We start from the raw sequence: 21663 nt of genomic DNA, 5'->3' as shown, positions 1-21663 counted from the left end.
GCTTATACATTTTTAATGGAAAATGGCTGCGTTTCTTCACCAAACCGCTGGAGCTGGGAAATAAAAAAAAAAAACTGTCTTTTGTCGTTCGCACCGAAGCGATTTGGATGCGGTAACTACACGTTAGCGAAGCCGACGTCCTGTGTTGTGAAAATAAGTGGGGAGGGTTTAAAAAAAAAAAATGGAGCGACTCCCGCTTTGAGAGGGATGTAAAGATAATTTTTCTCCTTTAACCCTTCCTGCTCCGACATCTGCGAACAATCGAGGTACAGTAACCTTTGCTAATTCTTGTTAGCTAGCTAGTTTAACTCCTTGCTCTGACTGCTAACACTTAAATTAAGCATCGTGAAACTCGTCGTGGTGTTGTCGAGGTTCAACCGGTTTCTGTTCAGCCGTTATTCGCCTGAATTTAACCGTTAACGTTTGACGGAGGTAACGTTTTGTGTGTGTGTGTGTGTGTGTGTCTGCGCACAAAGATGCGGAATCCATGTGCATGTATTTGTGAATGGAAACACTAAAGACAGTGTTTGTGGTAGTAAAAGTCCAAACCTAGCATCCTGTTCTCGGCAGTCTATTTTAAATGTAAACTGATTAAATCAAGGCGCTCAGATAAATGTAGTTAAAATAGTTTACAGTTTCCCTAACAATAGATAAATTAGACACCCCAACAAGCTGAGGTTATGTTAGTTCATCTCACCAAACATTTAATTTAAATCATGCCCAGTGATCAACCTTGAAACAGTTTATTTGGTCTACCTGGTGGATTATAGCGTTTTAAAAACATCCTTTTTATTAGAGACACCTCATCGCTTGGATTGTTGAAAAATTAAAGAATTGATTGAACTCATTGAAAAGCATTTAACGTAAGAAATGGGTTTTCCTGAACTGAAATGGAGAATTAAACGGTCCAGCAGATTTAGAGATGTATTGATTTGCAGTTCAGAGATGCGGGTAGGCACTCAATGTAAACAAAGCACATGTGTATTAAATCTGAGCACATGCCAGTACATCTAACTGTGGGACTTCTTTATTTTGTTTTCTACACATCGCCGTTGTTGATATATTCTCAGATGTTTCAGCTGTTTCTGTAGTTGGCACCTGTTTACAAATTTAGCTGACACATTTTTAATTTAGGGACATTTCTCATTAATATGGGAAGAAACAGTGTGGATTTAGTTGTGTACTTTTATTTTTTTTTCCAGTATTCTTGACATTGCAATGAGTCTTTTTAAATTTTAAAAGTGATAATTTGCACTACTTAAAAAAATAATAATGATGTTGACAAAATGTCTTATGCAAAGGCCATGTCTGTTATCACTGACAAGTTCAAGTTTAAACAATGGAGAAGAAATATGACAGGAAAACTTTCTAGTTCTGACCAAAATCTGTCATCTGGGTGCAAAATTTAGTTTTTCTTGCATAAAATTTATATATTTTTGTTATTCAGGCTGAAGAGGAAAAACTATGGGGCTTGTTTTAAATGCAAAGCTCAGAAGTCATCTTTCTGGATGATACAGGGGTGCACCAATAGTTGTTTCTCAGACAACAATCACATTTACTGTCACCTTTCTATGTTTTTTTTTTTTTTTTAGTTGGGAAGTTCTTGCTTGTTTCTACAAGAAAATACAGTCTATAAAAAGATTGTGTCTATAAACTGTCCTGCGTCTAGTTCGAACGTGTCATGTTGCTTTAGTACTTTTATTTCCAAAACCAAATTCATGCCCATTTGGTAATGTATGCCAATTTTTATCATTTATCGTAAACAAAATGTACTTTTACTAAACGTATTAAGCATATTTGCATGCTTATGAACATACTTAAATATAATTTTGGGTGTTTTTCTGCTCTTTTTTTTTTTTTTTTTTTTTTTTTTTAGTAGCGTTTGTTTTGTCAGTAAAAAAGCACCCCGAAAAACACAATAAGCTATCAAGATAATCCTACAGCATATTCATGAAACAATTCCTGTTGTTCCTTATTTTGGATAAAGGGAAGTCTGATACGTTCCCATACAATGGTGACATTAGTTCTCTGCATTTAACCCATCACACCTGAGATATACTCAGGTGGAGCTGTGGGCAGCTAAGTGCCTGGAGCACTATTAGGAATTAGGTGTCTTGTTCAAACACAAACAAAACAATTGGGGGGAAACAAATGCAGTGTTGCTTTATATTGAATTAAAACTTTTAGCAATGCACTGCATTAAAACAAAAATCCTCAACTATTGAAAAAATACTAAAAATTGAAGTAGTGTTTACTTGTTTCCTTTAGTCTGGAAGATAAATGAAGATTTGATAACGATGTGTTGAAATAAATGATTGCAGTTGACATTCAAATCTTAAAGTGAACTTGTTGGTGTTTTACATTAATAATAGCTTATTTTTAGCTTAAGATTATTCGTCACCATCACTGACTTGCTGTGTGTGACAGTAACACGTTATTTTTGACCCCCAGCAAAAGATGATGCGCCAAGTGACTACCAGTGATTTCTGCATAAACAGCAGGCCATCTTGCCTCGCAGACAACAGCCACCACCCTGTTTCTCATTTTGAACTGTGCACCTCGCAGCCCAGTAAGTTCTACCCTCCTCCCCCTCCGACGTCCCTCCAGATGACGCTGGCTCCCATGGCCTTACCAGCCCAGAGCCACAAGTCCATGGTGTGCCACAGACAGGATGTTCTTGTGGGTGACCCGCGCTCACCTGGGAAAATTCCTGTCATGAAAGGCACCGCCCAAACGCCGGAGGACGGCAAGAAAAAGAGCAAGGGAGCCGGGAAGACGGGCAGACGCGGGAGGCCTTTGGGAACCACCAAGCTAGCTGGGTACAGAACCAGCACCGGGAGACCCCTTGGTACAACCAGAGCCGCTGGGTTCAAGACGAGTCCGGGAAGGCCACTCGGTACAACCAGAGCTGCGGGGTATAAGGTCAGCCCCGGACGGCCTCCTGGCAGCATCAAAGGCCTATCTCGTCTCAACAAACTGGCTTATAGTAGCACCTGCAGTGGAGCAGCGTTCCCCTACCCACTACCACACAAAGAAATGCTCTGTGAACCTTCCTGCAAAGACAAGACGTCCAACGAGCAAAGGCTCTGCTCTGATTCTTCTTCACCCTGAACCGCTGGAACAATAGACACATGTACAGGTTTCCAGCTTCTTATTAGGGGTGGTTGTAATATTTCTCACTGTGCTGTCGGGCTGAAAGGAGGAAATCCTTTTCAAATGTTGTTGTTGTTGTCAGTCGTGTGCCTGCCATCTAATCTACTTATTAGCTTTTCGATGCTCTTACTGGAGGTCGGTAGTACACATTGCTGTAAATGTGTTCTTGGGAACTAAAGCAACTGATCACTGAGCTTTCACCTAACGGCTCCCATAGTGGAAGCTCTAGTATTTAATTCAACATTTTAAAAGCAGTTTAAACGAAAGGAAATGCTTCTTATAAAAAAAATAAAAAAATATTTTGCATTTTAATTGCTGCCAACAAAGAAGACTTCTTACTGATGATCACCATGTGAAATCTATTAGGCAAGGAGCAAATCTACGTGTAAAGTTCAGCACACTTCAGCTGAATTAGCTGATGTCAGCATTATCATTTGTATTCTTAATGTTTAAAAAATGTGAATAAGGGAAAAAAAAAAAAAAAGGCAGATGAGAAACAGAAGTACCATCTTTGCTGTAGGAACGTTGGTATAAAATCGGTTACCTGTTCTTAAGGAGATACAAAGACACCGAGTGCTCAGCTCAAAGGCACTCCAGACTGGTAGTGACCAAAACGTTTTACTACATTTGACACTAAAATCATGATTTCGTGGTAGTTTTAACTCTAGATGTTACTTCCAAAATGTCTACGTATTATTATTTGCATGCAGATGTCTTTAAAACAGCCGGTTGTGCTTACAGGTTGTAAGAAAAAGGGACTGTTTGTTGTCTTTGTTACATTTTTTGTTGTGTTGTTTATATTCTATAAGTTCCTATTGAGATCGTATCCCTCACCATAAAAGCAACATTTGAGATAGAAATCGTCAACACACGTCACCATTTTCTCTATAGATGTTTAGTTTTTCAACTCGTGAGTTTATCAGCTTGATTTTTGATACTCGTACGTGTCGCACTACAAACCCCCGATCTGTACATTTCACACGGAGCTGCATTTAAGTACAAGTTAGTTTCACCGGGAAGCAACAAACGATGAACTTTACCTCGTTGACATTAGTCTTTGATAAGCCGTTTTTGAATCGGAAACTGTGAAGAGCAACTCGGACTTTTTAATTGTTAAAAAAAATATTTAATTTAAACCCTTTGTTCATTTCTTTAAAACCTAACTGTTATAATGAAATGCGATCATTTTATGTAGTAAACCTTTGTCTTAACGAGAAAGGAGCATATTATTTTTTTCATTGCAGTGTATATTCAACTTGCTACAATAAGGGCAACTAATTGTCTGAGAATATATTTGCATCTTTTTTGTTTTATTTTATTTATGTCACGGAGCAATTTAAAATGTTATCAACCTTTTTTTTTTTCTGATCCTCTTTAGATAGGAAGAGCTTCCAAGCCCATTTGGTTGATGGTTTCACGAGCTGCGCCAAACTTAAAATAATTTTGTTTGTAGGAACAGCTTTGTGATGGCACTTTGTCGGAAGGATTCGCACAAACTCAGACGTACTGGAGTTTGTCCGAGTCCACTTCTCTTTTATTCCAGGTCCAGATGTCCCTCAGCATGTCGGCAGGGTATCACATTTCTTTCTACTCGGCCCGAGATCAAATATGGAGGCACTTGTACAAAAGCTGCTGTTTAAAGAGGTTCAAATCTCTAAACTCTGAGGATATTCTGAATGTTCGTTTGTTCTCTGTAAATAACGTCGGGGCTTTTTTCTGTCCATCTCGCACCATTCAAGCTCCAGCTGGTTAAACTAGTCTTTTCCCAGGTGTGTTCTCAGTCTCCCAGCGACTAGCACCAAATTTTATTTGTCCAAGTACACATATATTTTTAAGTGTTTATCACCGATATGAGACAAATTATCTGAGCTCTGTCCTAATTTGTGGTTAGAAAACGTGAGTTACACTAGGAATTCAGGAATCGTATACTTGTGTTTTTATAGACCGTGTAGTCACGTAATCATGTAATCGGTTGTTCGTTCATTTTTTCTTCTTTTTTTTTCAATACATTAAAAATAGAAATGAAGAAAGACATTGTTTTTTGCAACAATTTAACATAATGTAAATACTGTGAGACCACATACAAAATGAAACAAAAGCAATTTAGGTATGATGAAGCTATTTTATAAATGTTGAACATTTGAGTTTTTTCATTATTCATATATCGATGACATTTGTATGTGGAGAAATAGGATAAATTCACCGAGTTACTCTGGCCTAACAATCTGAAACTCAAATTTGGTGCAATAATATCTTGTGTGTGTATAATAGGCTGTTGATACTTTGATACTTTTTTTTTATTATCATTATTGTTGCTGTCTTTTTAAACTTGTGTATAGAAACACCTTCAGTACAATTTTATTTGTGCATTTTGACAGACGTTGAAGAAATGTTAAACACATCCATTTTTGACACTTTACCAAAGAATGTATTGACTGTGGATATTTAATCTTTGTGTCTTTAGGAATACAAGATCTTGAAAATAAAAAGTTAGCATTATTGTTCAGATTAAAACATTAAAATGTTGTCCAAATAATTAAAATACCAGTTTGTTGAATTTAACATAATTGATGTAAACCTTCCTTTTAATTGTTCGTTTTTTTTTAACATTCATCTATTATTCTGCTTTAAGCTTGGTTTTCATTTCGAAATATTTGTAATTATGTTTCATTCTTCACCGGTATTTTTTGGTCTAATTCTGATTCTATAACTCATTTTCATTCTTAAAAACACTGAATGGTTATGATGTTGCTTGAATATAATCATTAGAGCTAAACATGTTAGCAGGGTGCACTGTTAGCTGGTTGGCCCTTGTTCAGTAAATACAGTAAAAATATAAGTATTAATAATACAATATTTATCGATATGGCTCATTGTATCAGCGTTCTGGGCCGACTGAATATCAAAAGCAACACCTGCTTGCACAATTTGTACACAATGATATGTGTACTTTTACGTTAGCTTCTTTTTGGTTAGCATCGGGTCCTAAAAGACCTTTCATACTGGGAAATAATACTGGTGTCCATTTTCTAGATAAATATCCGATATAGTCCTACTAAAAAGTTCTTTATCTTTTGACAACCCAAAATAAACCTTGTTTGTTCAAATGCATGTTTTAGCATTTTAAAAATGTTTACAGCGCGACAGCAGCCTATAGGAGATGGAGTTTAGTTAAAGCTCTTGAAAACTAAATTTAGTGGTAAAGAAATTACCGTAAACAGTAAGATTTTTTTATTTATATTTTTGTCAGGAAAAAACTTTTTAGGAGGTCCTTTTTGTTTATGTTGCATATTTAAGCACCCAGCAGCTTTATAGCGTGCTAGCACGGTAAAGCAGCTCATGTGAGCTTGGGTTTTGACAAGGTTTTTAAAAATTAAACAAATTCTGCGTCAAAGAAATGTTAAAAGTAATTAAGGAAAAATGCTCTTTGTTTTGTGTAGGTTGCATTGTTTAACATTCAACAGAATTATGGCGTGCTAGCTTGCTAAAGTAGCTTGTATGAGCTTTGGTTTGATTAAAGTTCTTTTAAAAAATCAGAAGAATCAAATGTTAAAGAAATGAAACTGCAGAATTAAATGTTTAGTTTTTCCATTTAGATTTTGACAACTTGTTGAGAAAGTTGGCATTTTCTCCCTAAGCTTAGAGTTCCCGCCTTTTTTTTGTTGTTGTTTTTTTTAATTTTTTTTAGATTTTGCGTGTTTCTTGGACAATTTTAACCCCCAGAGTTTGATTTGTTGTAACTTGTGCTATTTAAAAAAGATCCAAGATTTTCATAGCTGGAGACAGAAAAGATTAGTGGTGTTTTATGAACTACCTGATAAATTGTTGTAGTTGGCTAACGGATATGCTAACGGTTGTTGACGGTGCACAAAGGTCCTATTTCACTGCAGTAGAAATTATCCATGTGGGTAAAAGTATAAAAGAAAAAGTCTAAACATGTTTCAGCTTTCTATTAACACGGATGCAGCTCCTAATAAAAAGTAACTAGCCCCGCTAGAAAGTTACATAATAATCTTATGACGTGTACATGTATCAAATAATTTTAAACTGATATTTTAAGGTTTTGTTTAAAAAATAGATATCGTCTTTGCTGTTTTTTCAGATTTTAGTCAACATTTAGATGGGATTTTACTATCAGAGTATCAAACTTTGGATTTGGTCATTTTTAGACACATTTATTCTGACTGAATGACGATAACAATAGTGGAACACTTATGGGTGTTTCATCAGTCCATTTTAATTTGATTTAATTTTAAAGAAAAATAATGAAATGACAATTACATTAAGCTGTGCAATTATAGAAAACCACCTTAATTTTAGATAACATGGTTAATCTAAAGACATTAATGCATTTTAACTATTATTTCAGGTCAGTAATGAAATACCACAGAGCATGTTTAAATAGTGCTTTTATTTTTCATATTATTATGTTTCTATGTCATTTTATCTATTACCACGTTCAGCATTACTTCACATTTGTATTTTTGAGACGTTATGAAGTCCATTTATTCCTGAAGTGTGACTGACGAAGCCTGTATAGCTTTGTACAATTTCCATTCTATTCCTGCATGATTGTGTAGTAATGTTCAGAAGTTGTGTAATAAATCTTAAAATTAACACTCTGTGGTGTGTCTTGATTTTCAGTTACTTTTGGCTTTTATGTTTGTGACGTCCTGACAGTATTCTCCATCCAGACCACAAAGATGATGAACTTTCATTAGTCCCCCAGAAGCATTTTGTGTATAAAAATGTCATTAAATTGATCTGCTGAGATATGTTAGGGGGGAGAAATGGATGTCATCATGAAAGTGTCAGAATCAGTGTTTTTGCAGAATTTACTTTTCTGTTTTTTCAGTTTTATGTACACAGCAAAAAGGTTAAATCATGTCATCTGGAACAGTTCCTTTAAGTGAGAAACATTTCGTCTCCCATCCGGAAGATTTCGTCAGTCTGCAACCTGCCAAACAGATCTGTCTGAGGCGGATACCAGAGTGAGCACCATGGATCGTTTATTTAAAGTAATCAAGCACAACGTCGATCAGTGAGTGGGCCAGGCCACCGAGAAATGTCCAGGTACTCCCGATGGCCAGTCCGCTATATAAATAAGCTGAATTGAATTGAAAGTATATTTGTTTAATTTTACCTCTCTCTCTCTCTATCTATCATCCACCCATCCATCCATCCATCATGTAAATCTAATAGCTATGTTGTTATATTTATCCAATAAAAACAATTTTACCGCGTTTTATAATGTAGATGGATTTTGTTTTGTTTCACTACTTTTATTTACTTTTTATTCTATATGCATTTTATGGCTGTTTATTGTGTGAACCTTATTTGTGGTTTGTCTAAAACAAGTCTCTTGTAAATGAGTCCTCGTGACTCAATGAGACTAACCTGTATAAATAAAGGGTAAATGAATGAAAGAATGATAAAAGCCTATAAAAACAAACAAGTGTTTTTTTTTTTTAATACCAATTTTTATGTAATGAAACGGTTATATAAATTCCAGGGAAACAACAGTGAAAAGCAAATATTCTAGAAGTAAAGTTCAATTAATTTTACTGGTCTGTTTCTGTATGTGCGAATTATTTTCATTTATTCATACGTTTTTTTACGGGTTTGCGCATGCGCAACACACAGGTTGTCGCCCTCTACTGACCAGAGACCGTAACTGCACAGCACATGTATTCGGGTCGGGTCGTTACTGCCTGTGGTCGGTAGAGGGCGCTGACGCACCTCAACTTTTGAGAGCAGCATGTTGGGATATGAGAGCGCTCCGGCGGCGCGTTACCGCCATGTCACCTAGAGAGAAACATTTAGCGCTTCTTTCTATTTTAGGGCTAATTATATTCGCTTTGTATTACATCCCTACTTTTCTTTACGCTACTTTAATTCTTGTAATTTGTTGTTTCGCTTGTTACTATATCAGCGGTGAACCAATTCCCGCCAGGTTAGGCCCCAATCCGCGGGCTGGACTAAACGTCCCAGGCGTACTCCGGCGCTGGTTGTCGGGCTGGGAGACGACCGGCGTGTCGGTGGCCGCGCGTTGCAGGACGAAGAGCAGCAGTAGACCCGAGCACCGAGAGACAGAGGGACACTTGAGACAAAGACCCAGTGAAACCGGAGTTTATCGAAGGGAAGCCCTGGCAAGTGACTCGTTTCTGTTCAGCCCCAGGGATTTCCTCATGGGTAGTTACATCGGGAAAGCCGAAAGTCCGACCGCCGACTCTGGAAGGCCGAGAGCCGGGAGGAATCCCCGAGAGCAACTGCGAGAGAAGCTGTCCAGACCCAACCATGCTGTTTATACCCCGAACAGGAGGCTTTCGTTCACTGGGTATGTACCAGGATAAAGTAACCATCGATGGGGACAGGGTCGTTCAAAATGTAAAAACTTATCGGCGGCTTTTAATGTTTAATCCTTTAGCTTTGAGTACTCTAAACATCTGCAGAATATAGCTAACAACAGTAAGCCCAAAGTGGAAACATCTGGTTAAATTTAGATTGTATTCTGTAAAAAACACACACAATAATTAAAGCTTTTGTCTGCTGTAGAGTAAAAAAACTATCTACCATTAAACCCAGTTTGTTGAGTCCCACCTGGAACCAGTGTTATCTACATCTTTTAGTAATATGTGATTCATATTATTATTATTATGCATTAATGTTTGATTCTGTTGGTTATAACTTGAAAAAATAGAAGTAATTTTGTCTTTGCAGCATGTTGCTTGTTTATTTATTTGTTAAGTGCTATATTAAATAAAAAAAAACTTAATTTGAATAGTTATTTTTAACATATTCAAGGTTAAATACTGGATTGAAAATTGGCATGAAAGAACTTTTTGTTCTCCCAAAAACACGTTAAAAGTCATTAAGAAAGTTAATACACTGTACACTCACAAACTGTATATATTTATACCTATAGCATATTCAAAGCAACTTACTGTATATTGTACTATATATATCTACCAATTTATTTTTCTTGCTAAGCACTTCTGGATAGATGCAAACTGTATTTCGTTGCTTTGTACCTGTGACATGTGCAATGACAATAAAGTTGAATTCTATTCTATTCTAAAACCACAGAAGACCTAAAGAATTGCAACAAAGCCAGTCTTGTTTTGCAGCTTAATTTAAAGAAATTAAGGCTGGCTCAAGACTTTTGTGAGGTACTTTTTGTCACCTAATCTGTCAGCTGAAGTGTGATGAATGTCTTAATTTATTCAGAAAATGTGAAATTATACACAAACATTGACAGCTTCAACATTTATGAGACCTTTTTTTTAATAGTAGTTGCACATAACCATTTGAAAGTGATGTTTGTGCTGTCGAAGATAATCAGAGTAGTAATATCTGTGATGGACAAATGTGGCTGAATGTGAAGAAAATGTTTTTGAAGAGGTTTTTCATATCCCATTTTTTTTGTTGTTCCTTACAGGGAGCCGCTGACTACAGCAAGCGGATTCACCATCACCCCCCAGCGTCACTACCCCCTTCAGCAGCCGAGTGTCTCCTCTGTGGGACTCTTGCCTCCTGTCAAGTGGGACAGCTTCAGAAAGAAGAGCGTCCTGAGTCCCCGAAACGCTCAAGCTGCCCTCAGCCCCGTCACCGTAAAGATAGCCAGGCCTGACCACAACAACCCCAGGTATTTGCCCGTAGCGTGTTTTACATCATTTTGGAATGATTTTCAAATGGCTTAAATATCTCTCTAATACTCCCTTCTTTATTAAAAATAAATACAAAAGAAGCAAAGAAGAGCTTTCAGATTACATCTTCATAACTCTAACGCCAACATATTCTTAACCGTAGGAAGGGTTTCACAAATAAACATTTATTAAAACAAATGCAGACACAGACAAGTCCTGAGATTTTTTATAAATGAACTGCGTTCTGTGTTCCTAATTTTGCATTCGGTGCTCGGCGGACCCCTGATTTCCAGCGTCCTCACTGTCTTCTGTTTGGTTTGTAGTATAAATCATCTCAGGTGTGCAGGGCTCACCCGAGCGCCTGCAGACCCCTGCTCCAAAGAGAGCGTCCTCAAGGTGTTGAAGGAAAGCCGCAAGAGGGAAGTGGAGGACGAGGACCGGAGCTTCACGACTGAACAGAAAAGCAAAAGAAGGTATCGGGGCTGAAACAATCAGAACGTCAGCGCGTGAGCACTTTGAGTCGCTTTGTGTCGAGTTCAGGACAGATTGAACTCAATCTGGTTTGGTGGGGATTCCAACCTTGATTCCAATCTTGTGTGGATGTGAAAACTTTAATCCCTAAAAAAAAAAAAAAAGCCTCTTGAACCCTTTAGCAAGCTTCCTCTCTGATAACTGTTACTTTAAATTGCCCTGATTCATGTTTAATAATCCAGGTTAAAAAAAATCTAACAAGTTGAGTCAAGTCCTCTGGATGGATTCTTTGTTGAAAAGTTTTATACAAAGGACTTCTTCAGTCAGAGGTCCTGCGACAAACTCAGTCTTATAAATAGCACCTTCTCACAGTGGATCATCCAGTTTGCTGCTGACAGCCAGAACTAACTATTCACATGTAAAAGGAGGAGCATCAGCCTAACAACTGGTCGTTAGTGCCTGATGGCTGCTTGCCAGCGGTCACTCTTTCAGGGATGAAGCTGTTCACATTCTTGACAGAGGGAAATGATGGTTTGAGAGAGAGGAGTAAATGAAGCAATCTTTGTAAAGAGAACCTGTCCATCATTAAACAGGGGCGGGGGTCTCTGCGTTCAACTATCACCCTCTTATAATGCTGCTATTGCTATTATTTTTCAGCAAATAGCAAGCAGCCATCAGGGCACTAACGACCAGTTGTTAGGCTTATGCTCCATCTTTTACTTACATGTGAATAGTTAGTTCTGACTGTCGGCAGCAAACTGGGTGATCTACTATGATAAGGTGCTATTTAGAAGACTGAGTTTGTTGCAGCTCCTCAGACTGAAGAAGTTCTTTGTATAAACGACGAAACGTTTCAACAAAGAAGAGTCCGTCCAGTGGACCTGACTCAGCCTTGTTAGATGCCTTAAATTGTGCTTTCAGTGTTGATATTTTCCGTTGTGATGCTTGCTGTGCTGTCCCTAAGTCTCCGTCTTGTTTCTGACCAATAAATGCCTTGTTAATTGAGCTAAAATCAAAATAGAATAATAAACGGTATTTCCTATTAAATCATCTTATATATTTTTACATGCATTTTCATTTTTAAGGCGTAATGACAGCAGTGGAAGTTCACACTCTGCTTTTGAGCCGCTGTTGCCCAATGGAACTCCATCACAGCTGGTTCCCAAGTTAGTAAACTTATTATTATTATTATTATTTTAACCTAAATCATATTTTGGGATATTAGCTGGATTGGTCTGTGGTTTTGTATGGAATATTATATGGCTAAGTGTTTATGCTTTCCAGGCCAGGGAGCCTTAAAAGAGGGATGACCTCGGTGGCAGAAGAGAGCACCATAAAGAGGTCTCGCACCTCCTCCATCAGTTCTGGCTCTGGGGTTCATTTCCAGAGAGGAACTTCTGGCACCAAGAGAAATGCTATTCAAAGCTCCTACAGCTCTTCAGCAGGCCTCAGCCCGGTACGTTAACTGCTGTATTACGTCACTTACGTGTTTGCAGAGATAAACTTCAGATTTTGAGATTCTGTATCGCTGTTTACCTTCACAGTGGAAGAAACCGTCTACTCCCAGCTCTCCTCTGTCCAGCCCCGTATCATCTCGCTCTCAGACTCCAGAGGGGGTCTCCAAAAGACCCAGGTCTGCCTCTTCCCGTTTGCTGATCGTCGTTCACGTTAAATTAAAATGATTTTATTGAGCGTGTGGTTTTCTCAACAGAGAGGACGAGGCACAGTCTCCCAGCTCGGCCTCCTCAGTGAAGTCGGATCACACAGCAGCAGAAAAGGCTCCTGATACTTGTGAGTTACCTGCACTCCTTATTTTGTCCCATAAATGTGTGTCAGACTTGATGCATAAACCGAATTTGAGGGTGAATAAATGTTAAGATCATCACTCATCTTCCATTGTAGTGAATCAATGCAATATAAAAGTTTGAACACAAACGATGGTTGTTTTGTTATAAGTTTTGTTTTTCCTGGGGAAAACAAAGGATAGACTCAAGGTTTAAGGATTCGATGTCCTTTATTTGTCATTCGCACCACATTTGGTACATGTGGTGGAACGAAATTGTGTACACAGGGTCCCAGTTACATCCAACAAAAGTATAAAATGTAAAAGAAAAACAGTAATAAGCTCTAAGATATGAACTAAGAAAAATGTTAACTGACAATCAGTTAAGGTCAAATCAAGGTGCTTTAGGTGAAGTTTGTGTTCTGATGTTTCAGCCAAACAAACTCCAGTCCCCAAAGTCCCCACTACAGCCTCAACAGACTCCACTGGAAGTGGTGGGAAGAGAAAACGGAAGATCCAGCTGGTGTCCAGCCACCGGGACGATCACATCTCTCTGGTTAGGAGTGCGATAGGTTCTCTGAGTTTGCAGTGTTGTGAAGTGTTTCCATATCGGAGTGATGTTGATGTTTTTTTGGGTGGGGGTCTGTGTTTGTTTGCAGCCTCCCCCTCCTGAGCTGGGCTACTCCATCACAGCAAAAGATCTAGATGAAGAGAAAAGGGTTGCCATCAGTAAGATCCAGAAAGTCCTGGAGACGCCTGGTGAGTCGAGGAATTCATCATTTTTTACTCTTTGATGATGCTACACTGTAACGCCACGAAAGAGTTCTTCATCCACCTTAGGTCGTCCTTTTAATTTATTTCTGTTTAGCTCCAGAACCAGAGAAGTCCGTGTCTCCTGCAGCCACCGCTTCCTCTCAGCCTGCTCCCTCCACTAGCTCCACTACCACCACCCTGATCAGCCTTCTGACAGCCCCCCTGCCCACTGCATCCAGCTCTGCGGTCCCGGTAATCAACCTGGATCCGAGCCCGGGCAGCAGCGTCACCACAGCTCCCGCCGTCACCAACTCACTGCTCGAGACTCTTAAGATGAAGACGAGTGCTCCTGCTGACGCCACATCTGCTGCCAGTGCAACTACAGGTGTGACCTCCGACCCCAGTGTCTTTAAACACCTCGTTAGATTCAGAGGGCTGTGATGCAATACGATTTTTGTTGCATCTCAATGCATCTATAATAAAGTATTCATTCAATGTAGGCTGCTGTTTAAAATAAAGAATACACACTAATCAAATCAATACTGTGCACATCAATATATTGTAGTGAAATCTATGATTGTTTTTGTTGATCACTTCGTTTTTGGGTCTGTCTGGAGCCTGTTTTTAAATCAGAGCTACAAATATGACGAAACGCACAGCGCTACTTGCTAGGCCTGTCACGATAACACAATTTTGCTGGGCGATTAATTGTCTCAGAAATTATTGCGATAAACGATAATATTGTTTGAAATTTGACAATAATTATTAATTAATGTCAATTTTAAAAAAAAAAAGGTTGGTTAATTTATTTTGAGTGTAGTACCCTTTTTTTGACCACCAGATGGCAGTATAAGATTGAACCAAAGGATGGATAGTGAGGGAGCGAGCAGCGTGTCTAAGAAAAATGGGAGGGAGGCCCCTTGACGTGACATGGGCTGTCTCTCCTTCCTCTTTTTTGGTTCTCAAAATGGCGGACGCTCTGTGTGGTTTGAGCTCTTTAGCATAGCATTTTTCACACAAAGCTTTTAATTAAAAATCAGTCAACAAGTTCTCAGCTTCTCTTTTTAGAGAAAAACTTTTTAGACGAAGGCACGAGTTTCAACCGTGAATTTTGGAGCTTCGGCAAGACTGAGGTTTTTTTCCCCGAGATCGGCCTGTTAGCTTAGCACGTAGCTTAGCTTCTCAGCTTGGCTGCTTTTAACGATCCAAAAACGCCAATTTGGGCGGTTAAACGGATTTTAAAGAGAAAGGGAGGGGTCAGTGAACAGCACCGGAGTTGAGCCTTTTGTCATCCAGTGTCTTCAGTAAAAAGAGACACGAAGAAATGATAAAGCCTATCAACAAAAATGAGGACGATCATTTTAATTTATCATGCGATTAATTGATTTATTGTTTATCGTGACAGGCCTACCACTCACTCATGTGCACGCCATAAACTCTTCACTGTGCAACAGGATCTTAACATTAAAAATCTGTTTTTAACATTTTTAAGTCAATTTACAATTTCTAATGTCCACATTGTGATGCACTGGAAAAAAAATGTTTTGACTCCACCCCTAATTGTTGCCAACTTAATCCAGTAGTTTTAGATTTGAGCTGTTTTTATCTACGTTTTAATTTTCACGCTTTTTCGTTATAAATTCTTTGTGTGTCTCATTTCTGTAGCTTCTGTATCAACCACACCTCTGCAAGTCGGTAGCTTTACCCTGAAGACATCAACTGCAGCCCAACAGCCGCCCCCTTACTCCCAGTGTCAGCCCCCCTCGAGTGCGGGGCAGCCCCCTGCCTTCACTCACATGCTGGGTCAGGTCTCCAAGGCTCCCACCAGCACCTCTTCAGCACCTGTAGCAACCTTATTTGGGCTGCCCAGTCAGGTCAGCGCTCCCTCTACTTTGTCGCCCTCCACCACTGTCACCTCCACTGCCCCCCCAGCCAGCAGCTCTGAGTCTGTCATTAACCAACCAGCCAACCCCCTGCTGGCTGCAGGGTTCAAGCCCATTTTCCCTGCCGCCACCACCAACACCTCCTCGGCTGCAGCATCTTTCGACGGCAAAATGTCTCTCCAAAACTTCAAGAATGTATTTGGAAACGTCACAACAGCTGCAGCCCATGCACAGCCCCCCTCCCTCACAGCCTCTACACTATCTGCCAGCGCTGCACCCTCAGTGTTTGGCGCATCAACAAGCAGCACCACATTAGCACCATCTTCGTTTTCCGGCTTCAGTAACGCGTCTGCTGCAACAGCCTCCACAGGTTCGGTCACAGCTGCACAGCCTGCAGCCCAACCAGCTGCTGTGAAGTCCCTCTTTGGAAGCTGGTCCGCCCCGCCCACAACCAGCAGCAGCAGCTCCTCGTCGGCACAGCCTCGCACCACAGGGAGCACGTTTCAGTTTGGAGCTGCTGCCACGCCGACGACTGCAGCAGCAAGCGGTGGCCCCGCTGCCACCACCTCCAGCACAGGCTCCTTCGCGTTCGGCGTCACCCAGTCCGATCCTCAGGCGTCCAGCCAGAAGGTGTTTTCCTTCGGTCAGTCTGCGCCGGGTCAGAACACGACCACTGCTTCGTTCGGAGCCTTTGCAATGACCAACGCGGCCTCCACTGCTGCCGCCGCCCCCGCCACCACCCAGTCCACGTTCACGTTTGGAAAGTCAACGTTCGAAGCCCCAGCAGCGCAGCCGACCTTCAGCTCCGCCGCAGCACCGAAACCGTTCACCTTCGGAGCTGGAGGCACGTCAGCTGCGCCCGCTTCTAACCCCACCCCGGCCCCCTTCACCTTCGGAGCCGCCGCCGCCACCACCACAGCAGCCACCTTTGGGACCCCGGCTAAACCGGCGTTTGGAGCCAGTTTTGCTTTTGGCGCCAACTCGACTCCTTCAGCTGCACCCTCAGCCGCGCCGAGCTTTGGCGCACCTGCCCAGACTCAGAGCTCCTCTTCGATCACATTCGGAGGCGCCGCTCCTCAGCCGGCTCCCTCCAGTAACGCACAGCCTGCACCCGGAGGGTTTAACTTTGGTGAAAGTATACCTCGCCCCCAGTTTGGAACGCCAGTTTCTAGTACTCCTGCTCCACAGATGGGAACCTTTAACTTTGGGGCTGCAGCAGTGGACAAACCAGCTTTTGGTGAGCATTAAATCTACAGCCGGATTATACCAAATTAAATTAATCCTGTTTGTTGTTGTTTTGATTTCAGCAGAATTCATCTGCTTTTCATTTAATCCAGTTCACACTGTTTTTAAAAATGTATTTATTTTCCTGCAGGGACGTCTGTTTCATCGTTTGGTCAGAGCGCTGCAGGTCCAATTCCCTTCGGCGGCCCTGGAACCCCCGCCCAAGGCTTCAGCCCTGTTTCATTCGGTAAATTAATAATGAGATTCTTGATTAATTTTTTTGGATCATCAAAACCATTCTGTTTTGCTTTGCTTTATTGGTGCAAAATATTTTACATTTTCTTTTCCCCAACAAATACAATGTTTTACTGGGTGTTTAGTGTTGATGTGAAGCAGCTGCAGATGTTGCAATAATGTTACAGTTCTACGAGGCTGCCATTGTTTGCAGTTTGCCTTTATTAATTGAATTTCGCCATTTGATGTCATTTATTTTAGTATTATGTCACCAAGCTGTGACTGTTGACAACTTTAAATTGTGAGAAAATGGGTGATTTTTCCGCAGCAATCTCACGAGTTATAAATATTTTTATTGGGTTAAAATCGTTTCATGGGGCTCTGACGCATTGAAAGTGCGTTACACTGCAGATTTTATTTATTTATTTTTAAAGGTGTTTGTATGACTTGACTTTATTTTGCCTTCTTGGTTCTGGAGCGTTTTATAATGAAATTATTATTTGTTTATTTTATAAAGTAGGCTACATTTGAATAAATACTTTTAAGTGAAAGTTCAACTGGAAGAGTTCCAGGGAAATTTAAAGCTTAATTACACTAGTCCCTCGTTTATCACGGGGATCCATACCCTGAAGCCCTGCGATAGGTGAAAAACCGCAAAGTAAGAATAGTAGTACAAGTATTAAGTAGTAGTTTATTTTAGTATATATATATATATATATATATATATATATATATATATATATATTGTATTTTCCACCGTACACATCACATTAGTCCATATTTGTCTACTAACGTGGGAAAATCCATAAATACGTCGCTTTGCCGTACAAGTCGCATCTATTATGCATCACCGCTGACGCGTTGTTTGTTACGCGTCACCGCTGACAACCCGGAAATGTGGGCCGGTGTTGTGCCAAAAACCGATGGGCTGCCAAATGGTGGGGGTGTGCACGGGAGGACTGTTAACAAGATTTTAACAAGATTAACTCTTCAAAACAATTATTTATTTGCTCAAAATTATATTAAACGTGTGTCTTAATCTAACGTTGGCTTAATAAATGCACTTTGAGGGTCAAATCAGCTGTATTTTAAAAAATAGTTTTGCTGCTGAGGTGCTCCGTGAACACGCAGAGGAAGAGAAAAGGGAGGAGGAACGCGGCTCATTTCTCTGAAAATTAACAAGAAAAACACCTAAACAATTATTTTTTTGCTCCAAGTTATAGTAAAGGTGTGTCTCAGTCCAACGTTTGCTTAATAAATGCACTTTAAATGGTCAAATTAGCTGCATTTCGCAGGGGCGGTGCAGCTGGTTTGATGGTTCCAAGCAGCGAGCAGAATGCAGGTGGGGAGACTGTGGCAGGCCGATTGAGTCATTAATAGCTGGTGACGATTCTCAGTCATTCAGGACATGGTAAATTCAAAAAAGTTTAAGAAAAAAAATAAAATATAAAGTTACGTGTAATAAATAAAATCCAGTTGTTTTTGTCTGAACTTTTTTGAATTTGTAATTATAGTCAAGTTTACCTATTACATTGTACAACAGCATGCCATACATCCATCATTACACTGCTGCCATCAAGTGGCTGAAAGTGGTACTGTTCTTTTTTTTTTTCATTTAGAATGAATGAAAACAGTCATATCTCAGCCAAAAATGGTTTATAAATATGGAATAAAAAAATCCATAAATATGTTGCTTCGGCCTGTAAGTCGCAGGGCATGTAAATTATGCAAAAAAACTGACTTATAGACCAAAAAGTACCGTATAGTAAGGCATTTTAAACCCTTCCCACACTCTCAATATTCTAAACAATGTTTCTAAACTCTACACACTCTAAAAGAGCACAAAATGTCATGATTTCCCTCTCTGTGCCTCTGCTGCTCTCAGCCGATCAGCTGCAGCAGGAAGTCTATCCTGCACTGTGGGCTGCACAAATGTGCAGCAGGTGCTAAATAATTTATTTTAAATAAAAATGTCATGCCGATCGTGCAGCTCATCCATCAATCAGCCAATTGTGTGTCTTGTCCAATCTTATTTTGAAAAACCGCGATAGAGTGAGGCTGCGGTAAACGAATCATGAAGTAGCGAGGGACTATTTTAAGTGCACACAGAAGAAGCAACGTTTCCAAACTCACAGAATAATCGTTTTCAACAGTCCTGATTACAGAATTGACCAAAACAATATTGATTTTTATTTTTTTTTTGTTTTAACAGAGATGAGTTGTCACTGTTTACAAACTTAGGACAAAATCTTCAATTAGCTGATGATCTGAGCACATGTTCAAACTATAAAGAGTTTTAGTTGTGAGTTTTAACACAGACCTTGTTTACAGGATCACCGGCGACTCCCGCCTTCTCTATCGGAGCTGGATCCAAGACGCCCGGTGCCCGGCAGAGGCTGCAGGCTCGGAGGCTGCACAACAGGAAGAAGTAACCAGGCAGACGAGTCCAGCGCGGCTCTTCAGAGGACTTCAGCTGATGCTGCTACGGCTAACCTGACTAACATCGCTCTGTTTTAAGCCCAACTTCCACCAATCAGGCCGCCATCATCCTCCGTCTGTGTCTCTTCGGTCCAGCAGTGGGTTGAGCGGGCCCAGAGTGTTTGCAGACAACACGGCCCGGCGAGGGGGATGCAGCAGCGGGGAGAAAGAATCCACGACGACGTGCTATACTTGAAAAGACAGTCGATTAGTTTGGGTCCGAACAAAAAGTTCCTCGTTTTTACAGAAAATTGACACTCCCGTTGATAGAGGAAAAAGCCGAGTCGGGCAAAGAAGCGCAGCCTCGGCTCAGGCTTTTATTTTTTTACGTCTCTGGTTCGTATGTTACTGAATGTTTGAGTTCGTTCTGAGTGGGGGGGGTGGCGGGGGTGCGCACAGCTGAGTCAGATTGTAATACAAACGTACAGGAAGTTTAAATTATTTTTTTAATTGGCTTTTTGACCTTTTAACTGAATGCGTCTGCACTTAAAGGGCAACTTGGTGAAAGTCTTAATGTAGTTTGTGCAGACGCTCGTGCATTTGTTCCATATCGTCATTTCAAGCATTCCCAGAGTCCTCCTGTGGATGGCCTTTTCCCTTTTTTTTTTTTTTTTTGTATTTATTTTTTGTTTGTTTTGCCAACGTTGATGTGAGTCGCAGGTGTGATTGCGAATTAGGATGACTACTTTTGACTCGTGCTGACAAACCAAAGCCAACTGTTCAACTTCATGCCTGTGAAAAGAATCTGTGATCATTATTTCATCTTTTTAAATGCTGAGATGTGTGTGTTTGTGCCAGACTACCTCTTTTTAATCCCAGGCACTGAAATGTTTTAGTAATTTGCTTAAAAACTCAGAATGGATTCGTTTTTTTTCAACTGCTGGTTTTTGCACACGTGGTGATCATTTTCACGTTTTTTATTTTTTTATTTTTAGGCTCTGGACAACACATTACCCCAACGTCAGAAATATCAACATTACACATTTTTGTCAAGCAAATGTAACAACAAATCATTTCATGCCTGCTATTTTATCAAACTGGTTTATTTCTTATCACCTGACGTGAAAACTGAGCAGTGTCTGATGCAGTTTCTCCTGGTCATTTTTGAATGAATAAAAATGAGTTTGGGATGTGGATGTTAGAAGAAAATACTCATTAAAGGTCTCTTTTGTCACTAAATTACGTTTTTAAATGTGTCTACTGGAGTTTTTTAAGTGATTATTGTGAAAATTTCTGATCTGCGTCTGAAGAGTGAACGATAAATCGTAATCTCACCTCACGAATCGGCTCTAAAAATATATCGTAATGATAAATTATACAAAAAGATGAAACCCTATTAGTCCATCCAATTTATTTACACTTTATTTTCCAGAGCAGCTGGTGTCCATCTCCAGCTGTCACTATCCAGGAGGTATACCTTGGACAAGTGGCATGTTCACCGAGACATGACCATTCTTACATTTTGGGAGAATATAGAGTAACCAAGCCAAATGGTTGAATTAAATTAGTTCATGCTCAATAATCCAGGTTAAAAAAAATCTAACAAAAGGTCAGGTCATCTGAACGATTTCTTTTTTTGTCGAGATGTTTTGTCCATCAGTGAAAGATGAGATGGTTTCTGGATCTTATTGCCATCAAACTGGTTGGCCCACTGAGCGTGCTACTTATAAGACTGAGTTTGTTGCGGCTCCTCGGACTGATGAAGTCTTTTTGATGAAACGTTTCAACACAAGTAAACTGTCCAGAGGACCTGACTTAACTTTGTTGGACTTTTTACCTGGATTATTGAGCATGAACTTCAATGTAAAAACAAAAACTTTTCCACGTGCAGTTTTAACTCCAGCCCTGTAGATGGCGGTGTAAGCTGCCATGGTACTTTCTGCTGCGTTCAACAAAATCAGACCAAATTAAATAATTTACCCATTTGTGCTTTTTTTAGATAAGTTTGGTTAAATTAAATATATTATTCAAAATAAAACTGTAAACTTACAAGTGTAGTATACGCAGTTGGTGTTTTCTAGCATTTTTATGTTAAGGA

At 39.9% G+C, this 21663-nt stretch overlaps 2 protein-coding genes across 2 annotated transcripts; both read left to right on the top strand.

Moving 5' to 3' along the window:
* Window positions 1-11: 11 nt before the first annotated feature.
* Window positions 12-3637, top strand: LOC119420459 (UPF0461 protein C5orf24). Its single transcript, XM_037687855.1, has 2 exons — window positions 12-266; window positions 2452-3637. The coding sequence occupies exon 2, from the start codon at window positions 2458-2460 to the stop codon at window positions 3109-3111; it is 654 nt and encodes a 217-aa protein (XP_037543783.1). The 5' UTR covers window positions 12-266; window positions 2452-2457; the 3' UTR covers window positions 3112-3637.
* A 5271-nt stretch (window positions 3638-8908) lies between these two features.
* pom121 (POM121 transmembrane nucleoporin) lies at window positions 8909-19744 on the top strand. Its single transcript, XM_037687831.1, has 13 exons — window positions 8909-9490; window positions 10592-10798; window positions 11123-11272; window positions 12356-12436; window positions 12555-12726; window positions 12815-12903; window positions 12982-13061; window positions 13488-13609; window positions 13713-13812; window positions 13922-14191; window positions 15472-16926; window positions 17065-17160; window positions 19479-19744. Exons 1-13 carry the CDS (start codon window positions 8922-8924, stop codon window positions 19577-19579), a joined length of 3492 nt encoding a protein of 1163 aa, XP_037543759.1. The 5' UTR covers window positions 8909-8921; the 3' UTR covers window positions 19580-19744.
* The last annotated feature ends 1919 nt before the right edge of the window (window positions 19745-21663 follow it).

Source organism: Nematolebias whitei, chromosome 14, assembly GCF_014905685.2.
Source record: "Nematolebias whitei isolate Nwh7 chromosome 14, NemWhi1, whole genome shotgun sequence".
Classification (NCBI taxonomy): domain Eukaryota; kingdom Metazoa; phylum Chordata; class Actinopteri; order Cyprinodontiformes; family Rivulidae; genus Nematolebias; species Nematolebias whitei.
Note: the sequence above shows the minus strand (reverse complement) of the source record. Positions and strands in the feature narration are given on the sequence as shown.